Source organism: Sphaerodactylus townsendi, linkage group LG07 (genome assembly GCF_021028975.2).
Source record: "Sphaerodactylus townsendi isolate TG3544 linkage group LG07, MPM_Stown_v2.3, whole genome shotgun sequence".
In the NCBI taxonomy this organism is placed as follows: Eukaryota; Metazoa; Chordata; class Lepidosauria; order Squamata; family Sphaerodactylidae; genus Sphaerodactylus; species Sphaerodactylus townsendi.
The window spans coordinates 93,503,632-93,521,036 of NC_059431.1; the positions used below are offsets into that span (position 1 = coordinate 93,503,632).

The following is a 17,405-nucleotide window of genomic DNA, read 5'->3' on the forward strand; positions in this document are numbered from 1 at the left end:
GAACTCTCTCAGCTCCACCTATCTCACAAGGTGGCAGTTGTGGGGAAGTCTTCTTACAGTTGAGGAAAAGGGTGTATAAATCCAAACTCCTCCTCTTCTTCAAAAATTCTACAGAAGAAATTCATGTCTCAGTTCCAGATAACTGGTGCTACAACTGAACACTAGTGATTGTAGTGGTGTGTGACTCAAAACAAACTTTGCCGATTCCTTATACAATTCTACACTACTACGGTCTTGAGCAAAGAGGACATTTCTGTTGTGACTCCTATAAGATTTAGATCCTTGCACTTCTAACGTTCTTTCTCCTGACCCTTTTGTTGCATGAAGCAAAAACAAAAATACTGCAAACAAAAAAGCAGCTGACAATAAGAGGCCAACTTTTATTTTTTTTTCCCTCCCATTTGACAAGGTCCAAAGAGTCAGATTGAAATGAATGGGCAATTATTTATCAAGAAATATTTAGGAAAAGAAACTTTGGGCCTCCATAACATCTACTATTCCCTGATGTATATTCAGAAAGACAGTGATGAGTGCCCACATGGAAACAGCCTCAAGGTGGCTGTAATATTCCTCTCGAGGCCTTTTGAGCCATCTCATCTATTTCAAAGTTTGCAGAATAAGCTAACCATAAAGAGTGTTGTAACTCAAATGTTAATATCTCATTAAGTTTTATGAGCAAAGCAGAGTGGGGAGAAATAGAAAAGCAAAGAAGTGAGGGGGAAAAGAACAAGGCAGCACTGCAGACTTTTCCCGGTGAAGTCTACAATAAAAAGGATTAACAATAAACTTACCAATAGACTCAGAGCTATTTCTTCAAATATTGCTGTATTGCACCTCTACTTTATTTTTTGTGTGTGAAGTGTTATCAAGTTGCAGCCCACTTATGGCAGCCCCATAGAGTTTTCATGGCATGTGACTAAACAGAGGTGATTTGCCGTTGCCTTCCTCTGCGGAGTCTTCATGAGTGGTTTCCCATCCTAGTATCAACCCTGCTTAGCCTCTCAGATCTAACTAGAACAGGCTATACCACGCCATTCTACATCCCATTCTTTATTTTAGAAACATGACATCATGGGGGGAGGGGAGTCAGAGTAAAGGTAGGAAAAGATGAAAATGAAAACAGTGGCATTTGATCACCTCAGATATAGGTCACTTTAAAAATATTACAAAATGATATGTAAATGACAATAATAATTCAGACTGAAAATGAGGGGAATGACCACAGGCAAAAAAAAATTCATTGTTATTATTAATGAGAAGGGAGAGGAGTAAAGGGAAAGCTGTCATTTCCTTTAATTAGCAAGAGTAGTTTATATAGGTGTACTTGCAGTTGCACTAGAAACATTTATGTGAGCTTCATCATGTATGGAATGACAATTAATATTTGCAGGTCGGTATCACAATTCTAATCTGATCTCTTGTGGTATCCCCTTAATCTGATCTCTTGTGGCATCCCCTTGATGCTGGCAGGGGATGATGGGAACTGTAGTCCTTAACATCTGGAGGGCCGTGAGTTTGACACCTATGCCTTAACGGAACCTAACTTCAGGTTAGTGAAAACATGGTATCTGACAGGAATGGGAAAATGCTGAATTTAGAAAACTGAAGTGGACATAATCAGATCTGCCTCAGACAAACAGATGTTTATTACTTAAGTCTTACAATACAGCCATTACACATGTTAGAGCCCAAGAAACAAAGTGCCATATTACTGATTGATGTGATTTTTATGGGGTATGTCAATGTCAGTAATAAATGGCTGATCATTCTGGCTATTTATGTATATAGTGCATTTTTATCCCTCCTGTCCTCTGTCAGGTTTACATGGTTCTCCACCCTCCATTTTTGCCCCTCACTACAATACTGTAAAGCAGGTTACGCCAAGAGAGAAAGGAGGTATACAACCTGTACGTTTATCCAAACCCGGCTTGCAGTAATATAGCAAATGAGTATTTACCTAATACAGAGGAACAGCAGTGAGAAAATTTCATTTGCTAAATACTCAGAAGTACTTCAATAAAAAGGGTTACATTCTTATCCTGTTCTACATGCAAAAAAGCTTTCTTCTATAAAATGCACAGACAAAAATGGATAAGTGAATTTCCCATTACAATGTCACTACAGCTAAGTAAAGACATACCTGTTGAATTTCTGCTTCCTACTTAATTGTTGAATGCACAATTGCTCTTGTAGGAGAAACATCAATCCCTAAGAGCAAGCAGATATGAAACATACACAGGACTGCAAACGATGACTAAATAGTTTATTCCCAAATAGAAGACTTTAATGAAACTAACCAATAATGTTTTGGTGTCCATATTCATAGAAGAGATGAATTACAACTACAATAGAAGACAATTTTAATCAAAGGAGTGAGTCAGTGAAATAAGACTTCTGAACTACCCTTAGGGGATGTCCACAAACATTTTTGAATCAATGTTAAGTAGAGGGAATATCTCTAAATTATAAACACTTATCACTGCAACATTAGAGCATGAGATCTGAATCTAAAAGCTCTTGCAAAAAATTCAGTGTTTGATTATAGCTTACTGAATTAGTCAAGAGCTGCTTTCATTTGTAGAGGTTTGAATTTTTTCCTCTCTGGCCAGAACGGTCACCCTTTCTTTTCTTTTTTTTACTGTCACCCTTTCAACTGGCCCTTGTAGCTGTATTTTTCACAACACCATATGCTGACAAATGTGATAACTGCACTTTGAGCTGCTTTTCAAGCCAAAATAGCAAGCCAGGCTGACTTGTTTTTCCTAGTCAGTTGGCAATTCTATCAGGTAGACATAAAAAACCAGGCTATTGTGCAGCAAATGGGTTACTTTCATCTGAGAGGATTATGAGGATGAATTCCCAGCTTCTGCCTTGAAAATTCTTGAGAGATTTGGAAGTGGAGTTTGGGGAGAACAGGGTTTGGGGAGAAGAGGAATCATAATACCATACAGTCATTCTCCAAATCAGCCATTTTCTCCAGGAGAACTGAGCTCTGTTGTCTGGAGACTGGTTGTAGTTTCAGGAGATCTCTCGGCCCCAATAGGAAGGTGGCAACACAAGTGTGCTAAATCCTTTATCTGTGCACTTAATTGTTGCCCTGATCCTGCAATTACTTGTGCACCTGCTAGAAAACAGTATTGAGGTTCTGAGTGGCTAATGGCTCCCTAAGCTTTTTTAGGATAATGAAGGCATTATCATTCCAGGTAATGAGCTTTGTGTCTCTTTGGATGCATACCCTTTACCTGTACAAGGAACTGGGCTTAATTTTGCCTTTATCTGGAAGGTTTGTTTGTTTGTTTTTGAAGGTGGTATAGATGTGCACCATCTCTAGAATGAAAGGGGTAAGCTTCCGTTCCAGTTTCAGCCCTCCATTATTGTGGACCACTGAGACCTGGAGCAGAGTTTCTGCAAAAGTCTTGCTCATCCTGCTTGGTTTCTGTCTTTGGGGAGTCGCTGTGGCTTTCCTCTTTGGTGGTGCCTTTGTGATCCTGACCTACAAGAGCTACATCGTCTTCTTTCAGAATTCTTTCTTTTCTCTGCCAGGCTGTTTGGCCCTCGTGATTGCTTCTCTGCTGTTTCTGACTGGTGCTTTGGCAATATTTACCCCTGGAAAGAATTCTCGACATCATCAGGGAACGCTGATGTACCTGTTAATGGTCCTCTTCTGCCTGGAAGCCTCCTCTGCAGTAATGACCCAGGTCTACTCTACCCAGGTAGCTTATCAGCTGACCAGCAGTGTGCACTCTCTATTTCATGGGTACAACAGGCCAGTTCCAAATTACCCCAGCAATGAGGCTGTGGACGCAATCCAGCAGCAGCTGGAGTGCTGTGGGATCTACAATTACACAGACTGGTTTGTGTTGGCCCTTCCAAGCCAGCTCCAAAGGGGCCCTAAAAGCTGTTGCAAAGAGGTTGCTTCGGATTGTACTGACAATGCTAGCCTGCCGGAGACACTGTTTGAAGAAGGCTGTCTCTCAAAGCTAGAAAAGAGGGTGCATTTTGTTAGGCATTATATGAATTGGTGTTGTGTCATTGGAGGCTGTCTGGAGATGCTAACTGTCATCAGCAATGGAGTACTTATGAAGCAGCAGCCGTTCCAGGATTTCCGTATTCTCGATTCTGCCAATTTTTCTTAGGCTGGAGAAGTGACAAGCGTTTTCTGATGTTTTCTATCTTTCCTGAGGCTATTAAGGAGTGAAACTGACAACTATACTTAAATCTTGGCTGGCTGTTTTAAAATCCCGCCTTGTGCTGTTTCTGAGTTTTGTTTTGTTTTTCAGAGAATGCAAACTCCTTTGGTATAGGATTGTCAGGCCCTTTGGTTAGGTTTGGTTTTTAAAAAACAAACTGATAAATAAACTCTTGCATCTGGAAAAAAAAATCTGCTTCAGGGCAGTTTATATTGTGTTGCATTTGTGGGAGCAAAGTCTCAGTACTCAGCTTGAGCTGGGACTAAATGTCTATGAACATTCCAGCTGGTCAGGAAACAAAGCTATTAGAATGCTTAGAACTCAATTTCAGCAAGGAAAGAAGTTGCTAGGTTGTCTGGTATTAACATCTCACAAAGGCCCTAAAAGTAGGGTTGCCAGCTTCTAAGTGTGGCCTGGAGAGATTCTGGAACTAGCTGGTTTCCAGATTCTAGTTCTCTTGGAGCAATTGCCTGTTTTGGAAGGTAAACTGTAATCTATAATATTCTGAAATCCCTCTTCTCCCCAAACTACACCATCTCAAGTGTCCACCAGGCATTTCCTAAAATTATCTTAAAATGTATCTTAAAATGGGGACAGGCTGAGATCCAGGAAAAAGCTGAGGAATGAGCAGGCCAGGAATAAGGGCCCTGCAGAACATATCCAGAGCAGCCAGTGGATAGGCCAAAGGAATTCTGAAGGGTGGAAAAGTGGCTGGAAGACAATTGTTTGTTTTGTTCGGGTGTTAAGAAAAAGATAGAAGAGATAGGAAATTAAAAAATAGGAGTGACAAAGGGAGGTAGCACAGGGTGAATGTTAAAAGACGGTTAGAGTGGGGATTTTAACAGAGGAGGCTGAATTTGAGAAGGAAGGTTGATTGGAGTTTCACCTTGACTGGGACTTGTCAGCTATGTCTATGGCACCAGGCTTCTGCTTAATGCTTCTTTCAGGGTGCATAAAAACAAAAAGAAAGATCATGAACAGATGAAAACAAAGATAACTCTGCGGGCTTCTAACATTTTGCACCCAGGAAGACCACCTGACTGTTCATCCATCCATGTAAGCACATAGCAGCCCATGTTTGTTGGAATGACTTCTGAATCCAGGTGAATAGTTGTTCCTTGTGGTGAGGCAGGGGGAAAAAAACCTTCAGATTTGTCAGCCTCTGAATGGGATCCATTCCACTTGCCCTAAAAGAGCTAAATTTTATGGCAAATCAGCAATGTGGCCTCCCCAGATAATTTGAGCGATATCCTTTTGAGATGTGGTGACCAGAACTGAACACAGTACTCCAAGTGCGGTCGCACCACTGCTTTATATAAGGGCATGACAATCTTTGCAGTTTTATTATCAGTTCCTTTCCTAATTATCCCCAGCATAGAGTTTGCCTTTTTCACAGCTGCTATGAATTGAGTTGACATTCCCATAGAACTATCAACTAAGATGCCCAAATCCCTTTCCTGGTCTGAGACTGATAGCACTGACCCCTGTAGCGTGTATGTGAAGTTTGGATTTTTTGCCCCTATGTGCATCACTTTACATTTTGCTACATTGAACTGCATTTGCCATTTCTTAGCCCACTCCCCTAATTTATAAAGGTCCACTTGGAGCTCTTCACAATCCTTTGTGGTTCTCACTACCCTATATAATTTGGTATCATCCACAAACTTGGCCACCATGCTACCCACCCCTACTTCCAGGTCATTTATGAATAGGTTAAAGAGCACTGGTCCCAAAACAGATCCTTGGGGTACACCACTCCCTACAGCTCTCCATTGTGAGAACTTCCCATTTACACCCACCCTTTGCTTCCTGTTTCTCAACCAGTTTTTAATCCATAGGAGGACTTCCCCTCTTATTCCTTGATTGCTGAGTTTTCTCAATAGTCTCTGGTGAGGAACTTTGTCAAAAGCCTTTTGGAAATCCAAGTAAACAATGTCCACTGGTTCTCCCTTATCCACATGCTTGTTTACACCCTCAAAGAACTCTAGTAAGTTTATAAGGCAGGACTTGCCTCTGCAAAAGCCATGCTGACTCTTCCTCAGCAGATCTTGCTTTTCTACATGTTTTATAATTTTACTTTAATGATAGATTCTACTAATTTACCAGGAACAGATATCAAACTGACAAGCCTGTAATTTCCTGTGTCCCCCCTAGATCTTTTCTTAAAGAGTGGTGTGACATTGGCCATTTTCCAGTCTTCAGGGATGGAGGCTGATTTCAGGGATAAGTTGAGAAGAGAAGTGAGATCAGCAATTTCAAGCTTGAGCTCTTTAAGAACTCTTGGGTGAATGCAATCTGGGCCAGGGGATTTGGTAGCATTTAGTTTATCAATGGCTGCCAGAACTTCTTCCTTATCTACCACTATCTTTGCTAGTTCCTTAGATTCACCTCCTAAGAAGCTTGGTTCAGGTGCAGGGATTTTCCTCACCTGCTCTTGGGTGAAGACAGATGCAAATAATTCATTCAGCTCCTCTGCGATCTTCCTGTCATCCTTTAGCACACCTTTTGTTCCTTTGTCATCTAACGGGCCTACTGCTTCCCTAGCTGGCTTCCTACTTTTGATGTACTTGAAGAACTGTTTGTTGCTGGTCTTGATGTACACAGCCAGGTGTTCTTCATAACCCTTTTTTGCCTCCCTTGCAGCTAACTTACTTATCTTTTGGCACCATTTGTGTTCCTTCTCGTATTCTTCATCAGTCGAGCTGGACTTCCATTTTCTAAAAGACATATTTTTCTGATAATTTCCTCAACCTCCCTTGTTAACCAGTCTTTTGGACTGGGTACTGTCTTTCCTAACCTGCATTGTGGCTGCTGTTCCCTATTGGCTCAACAGCACTGACTTCCTGTACCAGGTCCTGGGTCCTACATAGAATTAGATCTAGGATCACCTCTCTTCTGGATGGTTCCACAACCATCTGCTCTAAGCCACAGTCATTTAGCATATCCAGGAATGCCCTCTCTTTACTATGACCTGAACATGCATTTTTTTCCAGTTTATGTGGGGATAGTTGAAATCCCCCATTACTGCTACGTTTTTGCTTTTGTTGGCCTCTCTGATTTCTTTTTCCATCTCAGAATCCTCCTGTGTGCTTTGGTCTGGGGGATGAAGATATATTCCTAATTTTAGACGATCCTTCACCCCTGGTATTGATATCCACAGTGCTTCTGACCTTCTTCTGAATGATTATGCCTAGGATTGAACTGCATAGACTATAGCTGTACACCCAATTTTGTTGATTTTTGTTTTCATCCACATTTATCCTGTTGGGATGCTACTGCTATTCCAATGGTACCATTAATGAGGCAAGCTAGTCATTTGAAGTTAAGGTTCTCCTACCCCATGCTTTGCACCCATGATCCACAGTATGGTGGCTACCACTGTTCCTACCAGCATGTTTCTGGTGCCCATTTTCTTATTCCCCAAAGCAAAGAGCTATTCTTTACTTTTTCAAATCTCCTTGGTGAAAAAAGGACTATTTGTATCTCTTTGGAACATGCATTCAAAAACAGCTGCCTGCAAGTTGGGGAAACTACCAGTGACGTAGCACCAAGGGGGTGGGAAATGCGTGACACAACAAGCACATCCAGGGTGGGGCATGACCAGGGTGTGGAGGGGGTGTTCCAGGGTGGGGTGGGGTGAGTGGGGGCATGGCAGCGGTGCAGGGTGCACGTGTGCCCCTGACGCAGTTCTCCCTTGCTCCGGTCCTGGGAAATACTTGATGTAGAACTTCCCAGCATTTCCTGATTGAACCTGCACCCATGGCAGCCATTTTGTGCCTCCCCCAGTGACCATTTTGTGGTCATGGCCTTTTGTGGTCATGGCCTCTCCCTTTTTTCAGAATTCCAAAACTGCATATAGATTCAGCAAGGATGTGGGCTCCTGCCTTACAGTATCTAGCAACCTACACACCTATGAGCCTATCCATAGAAGCAAGTGCCAGCACAGTGTGCCCACATTTTGCCACCAAGAAGTTAAGGGAGGAGAAATTACACTAGAGCCATTTTGCACCATGCTCTCTAAAGGTGTCTGAGGGGGAGACTGGCATTTTTATTATGTGTGCACATTATAAACTCACGACAATAGAAATACATTTTGCTGAATGAATTCATTTTGGAGTAATAAGTACTGATTTAGAATCGTCAATTGCTGGGAGAACATTTTGATTCCTGTGATTAGGGCAGGAGATAATAATGGCTTTAAAATTTGCAGCAAAGAGAACAGTGGCTGTTGAAACTATTAAGATATATCTCTATAATAGCCATCATTTTTCAGCGTCACTCTTTATAGACAGGACTTCAGCTCCGGTTTTCACTATATTATTTCTCTGAATCTAGTCTTAACGAGCACATTCCTTCTTGTTGTCCAAAGACAATTAATGGTGGCTAGAAGAATACAGATTTCTGGCAATGAAAATTCTTGTTTGTCTATGCTGGTGAGCTTATTTGCTAATGAACTGTCAACTAAGCTGTAGCATATCATCCAGCATGTATGTTTATTAATGTTCTGCAGTCCTGTGTAAGTTGGTGAAATAGTTTCACCAATGGCTAGGACAGGGGTAGGGAACCTGCGGCTCTCCAGATGTTCAGGAACTACAATTCCCATTAGCCTCTGTCAGCATGGCCAATTGGCCATGCTGGTGAAACTGATGGAGGCCGGACTAATTTATCTGAGCTGCAGGTCCACCACCCTGAGCTGGATAAAGTCTCACCCCATAAATGCAGGCATCTAATAGGGGACCTATCTTGGACAATGATGTAAACATTGATTTGTGTTGTTGGGGGAAAAAAACTAAACAAATGAAAAACAAAAGAAAAAAAATGGAGATGACAGAGCTTGTTCACACCTATGTACATCACTCAATTTTTGTACATGAGTCCTTTTCACGCAAGTATTTATGTGTACTTTGGGTTTATTGTTGCCAGCCTCCAGGTGGGACCTGGAGATCTCCCAAAATTACAACTGTTCTCCAGATGATAGAGGTTCATTCCACACAAATAAAATGTCTTGAGGCTGGGATGTAAAACATTTCCTGCAGGAATTCCTCACAGCTTCAAGATCAAAATTATTTCAGTCCCAAACAGTTTTATTTGGAAATGCTTAACTAGCTATCCTTTTTTCCTGAAATGGTTTCAAAACATTTCCTGCTTGCTGTGCAGAGATCAGGAAATGTTTTATTCCTTCCGCCCAATTTTTGAAGCTCTCAGTTTGTTTCTCTGCTACTTGCCACCCACCATTTTTTGCCACTTCTGTTTGATTCTCGATGCCGTCCGCCATCTGCTGCAGGGCATCATTTTATACTTTCGTCTCCCTTTTAAAAAATGTAGATCCGGCCCTGCTTAATCCTTCACTTGCCTGCCTACTATACAAATGTTCTCCAAGACCATCTCAATCATATTTGCATCAAGTCAGCTCCAAAGACAGAAGCAAGCCCAGCTATGGGAAATTCAGGGTCAGGAGTCAAAACATAAGATGGAAGGTGCCACTTTTTTTTTAAGCAATACTGTGTACCAGTTTATTACTTAAGGAGTGGCAAATCAGCAGGTACAAAAAGGATTATATTATAGCAGGTTGCACCCTTGGCATGCTGGGAAGAAGTGAATAATGGAAACCATTCAACTGAAAACATTTTTAAACATAGTAAAAAGTTCTAGATGATTTTGTTGTTTTTATTCTTTAGTAGATGTTCTCCCCTTGTTTGCATTCATGTTATAATTTCAGGAAATGTGTTTGAGAACACACGTTTTTTAAAAGATACTGCTTTAAAAAAAAACAGAGAATGCACTGAATGTAGCACCTAGCTGACTAAAACCAGAATTAGATCACTGTGTGCTCATCTGAGCCTTTGTTACACAGAAAAGGGGAAAAATTAAAATGCAACCTGCCAAATAAAGATTTTATCATTTGGAAATGTGTAATTTACATTTTTATATCAATATTTATTTGCAGAAATGGGAGCATGTATCTTTTGCAGCTTCTGAGTCCATTGAAATCAATGGATTTGGCAGGGTGTGAATCTGTTTAGGGTTGCGTTATGATCCAGTGATACAAACTAATTACTTCCTGTTTCTTTCTATGGAATTTTTAAAGGTGTTCATATCAGACACAGTACTAGCTTTCTTTTTCTGCCTAGTAGAAATGATCTAAAAATGATGTGTGAGGCAGAAATTCAACAGGTTTCTTACTCTACCACAATACCTTGCACCCTCAAAAGAAATTACACCCACTGCATGTTAATTTCTCATTTTTTGGAGAGCTTTGGGAAGAAAGGCAGTAATCCTACAGTACTAAGAGGCAGAGGATACAGACTGAGGTAAATAATATTCCATTAGACTCTGTTAAGAGACAGGACTTTTGTCTCCAAGTTGTTTTCTCCAACAGTAAGCAGCATTACACTTTTCTGAGCCCTTTGAAGAAGACAAGAAAACTATCTAAAAGGGGAAAAAATAATAGCAACAAATTTCTTCTATGTAAATTAGCAGCTGCTCTATATCATAAGCCAACTGGTTAGGGACTACAGCATTTCCATGCTTGGAACAGGATGTTGGGCTCAACAATGTCATGTTAGTAATGGTCATACTACAGCTGAACACTATTAATTCTTATTTACATACTGTATTCAGCTTGATGTATCGTGTTCTATGCAAATTCATGACATATGCCTTTACCACTGTAACACAATGTGGATTGGCCCTTGAATGCAAATTTGGTACAAACTGCAACAGCATACCTATTCCCATTTTGAAACATCTGCATTGGTTGCCATCTGTTTCAAAAATTAAGTTAGTACATTTATTTTTTAATGTCTTTTAAGGCACCTTCATACCTGTAGGACCCTGTGTGTCAATGATGAGGTTCACAACATCTGCTTATTACCCTTCATCTCAGGACAAGCAAGCCAGCTTAATTTAAGAGGGCCTTTTGCTAACTCCAAGTTGAAATTGTGGGTTGCCTTGATAATTTATCCATTTTTGTGGTTTTTATGTTTCTGTGATTTTTAAAATTTTGTTGTTGTTGTTGTTGTTGTTGTTGTTGTTGTTGTTGTTGTTGTTGTTGTTGTTGTTGTTGTTGTTGTTGTTGTTGTTGTTGTTGTGTATCTGCCTGGGTAGGGATTACTGTGTATCCTTTGGGTAGGGATACAACGTTTTTAATAAACTGATAAAAATAGAAGTGTGGTTATTCAAATCCACGGATCTCTTCAACTCATAATTTACTGAATTGTGCCTTTTCCAACCCAGGTTGTCAGAGTTGCTAACTAACCATAAAAAGGGTGTCCATTCCTGTGTTTTTAACATCTAGGGTTGCCAACTGCCTGGAGGAAAAAGAAATCCTGTCCTTTTCCTGCAGGCTTAATGTGTGAAAACTGGCAGCTGAAGCATTCGTGACATAAACATAAATAGCATCGCCTGATAAATTAAGCATCCCATCAAGCCTTTCTTAAAAGGACAAGGTTTTTGTTTTTTTTCTCCAAGTAATCCTACTAACAGTAGGAAAACAATTAATTTTTTTCTTGTCAGTTGGCAACCTAGGATGAAAAAAATGCCTCCCATTTAGCAAAGGGATTTGTATATTAATTTAGAGCCAGTGTGGTGTAAAGGTTGAGTGGTGGATTTTAATCTGGAGAACCAGGTTTGATTCTTCAATCCTCCAGATGAGCAGTGGACTCTTATCTGGTGAACTAAATTTGTTTCCCCATTCCTACACATAAAGTTGACTGGGTAACCTTGGGCTAGTCACAATTCTCTTCAACTCTGGTGGATTCCGCACAGCATAAATATAATGTCTTTAGGATGTTATAAAAAGCATTGTGGGTGAGAACTTCATACTTTTCTCTTTCCCAAAATAAGTTCAGACCATTTTATTTTTCTCAACCCGGGTTTTTCAAAAAACACAAAAGTAGCAATCTTTTCCCTCCAAGCCAGGTTGAAGACATTTCCTGCCTACTGATTGAACAATGCTTCATTTCTCCTGCACCAAATTCTTACTTCCATTTTTGCTGCTTGCACACGCCATTTTGTGCGATGCAGCAGAGATTCTCTGTGAAGATTCCCCATGGAGGTTTCTTCTGCTTGCAGTTCACGTGCATGCAATTTTACTGTAAAAAGTAGATTAATAAAGTGTGTTTTGCTTAGCGATCCCACATACATGTCGTTTTCCCTTTTGTTTTGTTTTGTTTTGAGTGGGATGTCTGCGAAGCTATGGCAAAATGATTAGAGAAACTGAAATATGTGCATATTTGTGTTGTCGTAGCTTCACAGACATACCCATCAAAAAAGTTTAAAATGACGCATGCACAAGATTGCTAGGCCAAACACGCTTTATTCATCTATTTTTTACAGCAAAATTGCACTTGGATGAGCTGAAAGCAGAGGAAACTTCTGTAGATAACTGTCACAACTGCTGCAACACGCAAAATGGCAGGCACAACTGGGAAACTGCCAAAAGCTCCATGCAGCAGGTGGGGGAAAAGATCCATTTTGGTCGGCAACGCTTGTGTTCTCCCACTGTGGAAACACAAAATGCCAAATCAGAACTTTTTAAAAATGTCCTGAAGACATTATATCTATGCTGTGAGGAATCCACCTCTTAGCCCCACCTATCTCACAAGGTGTCGGTTGTGGGAAGAGGAGGTGAAGGAGTTTGTAAGCTGCTTTGAGATTCTTTACTAGAGAGAAAAGAGGGGTATACAAACTCTCCTTCTTTTGAAGCTGGTGATGTAGGCATAAGCAGGTGATAAAGTTTAGTTTCAAGGTGTGAAAGGTTTTATCTGTGGATCCTGGGGATGACACTCAGTCCTGCTAGTGAGGCCCACCTTCTTGCCCTTGGTCTGTGGACTAGTGGGAGAAATGCCCAGGGTGCAAATCATGTCACATGATGTAGGATGTCACATACAGGCAAAAAAATTGAATGTGGCAGCCCATAGGGACATCCTGGAAAACAACTGCTCCAAGTGGTGGCAGGAAGAGAGGATTGCCAGCAGCTCTCATGCCACAATAGGAGGCTGATAACTCTAGCGTGAATACAGATACTTTATGGCTGGTATTTTTGCCTCTGCTCTGTTTCTTGAATCTGGTATATATAACAAGCAGCAGGGACCATTAAGTAGTGTAAAATCAATTCTTGCTTCCTCTACAGAATGAGATAAACCAAATAAAAAACACTTCCACTAAAAGCTCAAGTTTCTGTTCCATGTTTACATCTACTTAACATTTTTAAGAGGACAGGGGAACAATGGGGTTCAATTATTACCCTGGAGGGTAGGATTAATATATTGTTCAGCTAGCTGCCTGACTTCTCACTTTTATGAGATTTCTTTTTTGAGGGAATGATTACAGTATTTTCTCCCCATCAGCCAGTGAAGCATCAATTCCCATTAATTAATGTAGCTACATAAAATTCATAAATTCAGCAGTAAAGAAAACAGAATTCTAACTAATCTTCCTTGAAGCTGACACATAAGCCTTGATAAGAAATTAGCAGACTTTCAGAACATAAGAAGAATAAGACATGGTTGCTTCTACATCTAGAGGAGTGTTACCAGGGGAGACACATGCTGGCAAGTTGAAAAGATCATACAGTAGATGAGAAATCTCCTAGATACAAGCCATTCTTTCTAGTAGGGCTTGAGAACCTCGGGGAGGCTGTGGGGATCCTCTGTCCCCAGCTTCTGAGTGGCAATGGGAGGAAACAGAAAAAAGACCATCAGTCTGATGGCATGACTTCACTTCCTGAGAAAGATAGAGTTATTTATGGTTCCTAGAGAGAACTACCATCACTTCTGGGTTTTCCCTGTAAGTGACATTACAGTGTTCCCAGGGGCAGCCCTCTCCCTGGTCTCTGTCTCCACTTCAAGCAGCCCTGTTCTGTAGACATTCAAGTGACCAGCAGCCACCCATGCTAACATCTGTTAATTAAAAGTGGGTATTATAAAAGCACATTAATAAACTAGACCTATCAGTTCCAGTTTCCCGTTTTATGGGATCTATCCTTTTTCTATAACTGTCACTGCTAATGTAACCCCTATGTTAAGAATGGGATGACCCACAAAGGAGTGGAGTCTGAAAAGAAGCAGAAGGCTGCAGAACTCATGAGGTTGGAGGAAGCAAGGTTACCAGGCTGGGACCTTGATTGATTTTTTATAAGCCCTTAACACCTTGTTTAAGGTAATTGCAATGTTGTTGGGAACTAGTGGGAAGGGAGATGTTTATTTTTGCTATATTGTCAATGTTAGAATTTATTGTTTCAGGGTTTTTGTGTATGTAATTGGTGAGAGTTCTTTTGGGGACCTTCATCATCTTGAATCCAGTTCACCAAGCCTCTGCAGTCTTCATGAGCCAACCACCAGCAGGAAGATGGACTTGGCATTATCAGACTGTAATTGGAAGGTCTTGGCGTAGGAGTGGTTAAGAGCTCGTGTATCTAATCTGGAGGAACTGGGTTTGATTCCCAGCTCTGCCGCCTGAGCTGTGGAGGCTTATCTGGAGAATTCAGATTAGCCTGTATACTCCCACACACGCCAGCTGGGTGACCTTGGGCTAGTCACAGCTTTTCGGAGCTCTCTCAGCCCCACCCACCTCACAGGGTGTTTGTTGTGAGGGGGAAGGGCAAGGAGATTGTAAGCCCCTTCGAGTCTCCTGCAGGAGAGAAAGGGGGGATATAAATCCAAACTCTTCTTCTTAAGTTAAATATTAATGTTTGATAAGTGTCATATGTTAAAGAAAGTAAACCATTTTGTTTAAAATTTAGTTGGTGCAAACTCCTTCCAAGTTCTGCCCCACAGAACCCACAAGCTGTGGTTACACTAGGCCTGAGGTAGATGTAAAAAAAATTAGCTTCCCTTCTGTGCCCTTTTCCCCATAATTTTCTAAATCTGTGAAGTCAGGTTCTGACAGCAAAGTCATTCGCATAGCTTTCACCAAGTTATAAATCACCTCTGGGACTTTGCCAGATTCAGCACTTGAGCAGCTTTTCAGTAACATAACATCTTCATCCCAGTCTTTCTGGATCAAGTCTTTGAGTAGACACTCAGGAACATGTACAGAGTCTTTTCAGGTGGACAAAGTATTAATAATGAAATAAAACAGAGAACAGAGAATAAGGCCCACTGGACTCCTTCATACTAGATCCAGCCAATGGAAAGAATCATAAGTATGATTTGGTGTATAGCAGGGGTGTCCAACACTGGCACTTGAGATGTTCATGGATTACAATTCCCATCAACTGATGGGAATTGTAGTCCATGAGCATCTCAAGTGCCAGAGTTGGACACCTCTGGTGTAGAGCTTCAAATTCTGGTCCCCTAGAACTGCAATAAAAATGAAGTAAATTTCTGAATAATAAGGGCTCAATACATCCTCATCACTGTTTTTTGCAGCTTATGTATGCAATCTTATATTACTGTATTTTGCTTGATTTAACAAGATCTGAAGGTTTTCTTAAACTTTTCTTATTTTTTTTAACTTATGGGAAGTGGTTGATCAAATAAATACTTGCAAGTGCACATACAGCTGTTAGCATGATTCATTCACCACCAAACCTGAAGAGAAAAATATATGTCCTTCAAAAAAGTATTAACTTTAAGGGTATATAGTGTGAAGTTTAAATACATATCCAGTTTATTTGCAATTAGGGTGGAGACTGAATTTGAAGAGCTTGTTTTAAATACCGGGGAGTGTATCTAGCTAAAATGCCCCCCTTAGCCTGGAGCTCACCCTAGGTGCTGCGCGCGCGCGCACACACACACACACACACACACACACACACCAGCCCAGGGCTCACCCTGGGTACCATGCCTCCTCCCAGCTACACAGTGCTTCCTGTCTGAGAGCGGAGCATTACTGGGCATCAACTAGAAGCTAAAGTTGGCTTGCTGGAGAGCCTGCTGTTGGGAAGTTGCCTGAATTCCCATTTCAGTGCCACCGTGATCACCTCTTGCCACTGTCTCCAGGACTTCTCCATCTGCTACTCTGCTTTTTGCACCCCTACCCCACCCCCCACAAGGTACTTACTGGGACTAGTGTTTGAATGAGCTCAACATGGCTGTGCCTCTCCACGTAAGATCGTGTAGTACGATAAGAAGGTTCCCATTCATTATTGACTCACGGGTTAGGTGGATCACCATAAATGGGAGAGTATAGCAAGTGACTCTGGGGGCTGGGTGTCTGGTAGTGATGGCTGAGACAAACAGGAGGGCACCTTGCTGCAGCTGCTTGCCCAGAGGCATAACTACCAGGGGACTGGGGTGCACGCCTGGGGGATGGGGCGCAAAAAATTCAGGTTCCTTTTTTGTATTTTAGTGTTATTTTCAGTTTTTGGCCTGCAGGGGGCGTAGGTTTTAGGCTATCAGCACCAAAATTTCAGGGACTTTTTGGAAGACTCTCCTGATGATACCATCCAGGTGGGTGAGGTTGGGTTCAGGGGGTTCAAAGTTATGGACTCTCAAAGGGGGCGCCCCCATCCCCCACTGTTTCCAATGGGAGCTAATAGGAGATGGGGGCTACACCTTTGAGTGTAGCAAGCAATACAATTTAAATAAACAAAACAAAGAAAACAAATATGTCCTGTGTAGGTCCAGGTTCACTGGACTGATTAATGGAGGGTCCAGGCTGTGAGCTATAAATTAAAAGACAGGAGGCCTTTAGCTTGTGCCTCTGGCTAAGTACCTGCAAGCAGAAGACAAAACCAACTCAGCCTGGATGAGGTTCAGCTGTTGCTAGCAGGATCTTCTCTACTTTCTCCCCTGCCAGAAATGCCTCTGGCTACACCAGAGGAAAAAACAAACTCAGCACAGATGATGTTCAGTTGCTACTAGCAAGCTTGCAAACTCTTCCCAACTTGCTCCTGTGCCATACATATAAATATAAATGTACACAAGTTTTTCAGAGTGTTTATGTTCAGCTTATAAAAGGTACACTTTTAGGCATTGACAACATTTAAAATCATTGGCCCTGAATTAAACAGCAATCATTTTTAAAAATCTAACTAATTAGCCTCACCATACAACAAGAAGAAGAGTTTGGATTTATAGTCTACTTTTCTGTTCTGTAAGGAATCTCTAAGATCCCTTCTGCACATGCAAAATAATACACTTTCAATTCACTTCCACAACTGTTTGCAAGTGGATTTTGCTATTCCACACAGCTGCAAAGTGCATTGAAAGTGCATTGTTCTGCATGTGCGGAAGGGGGCAAAGAGGCTTACAAACGCCTTCCCTTCCT

General features: G+C 41.3%; 1 protein-coding gene across 1 annotated transcript; it reads left to right on the plus strand.

Annotated features, from left to right (window-relative positions):
• Positions 1-3,314: 3,314 nt before the first annotated feature.
• Positions 3,315-4,136, plus strand: LOC125437018 (tetraspanin-3-like). The gene has a single exon (XM_048504389.1). The coding sequence runs from the start codon at positions 3,315-3,317 to the stop codon at positions 4,134-4,136; it is 822 nt and encodes a 273-aa protein (XP_048360346.1).
• Positions 4,137-17,405: the final 13,269 nt, after the last annotated feature.

Bases quoted from the DNA above. Each gene is read 5' to 3' on its own strand.
- LOC125437018 (XM_048504389.1), top strand. From the start codon at position 3,315: ATGTGCACCATCTCTAGAATGAAAGGGGTAAGCTTCCGTTCCAGTTTC.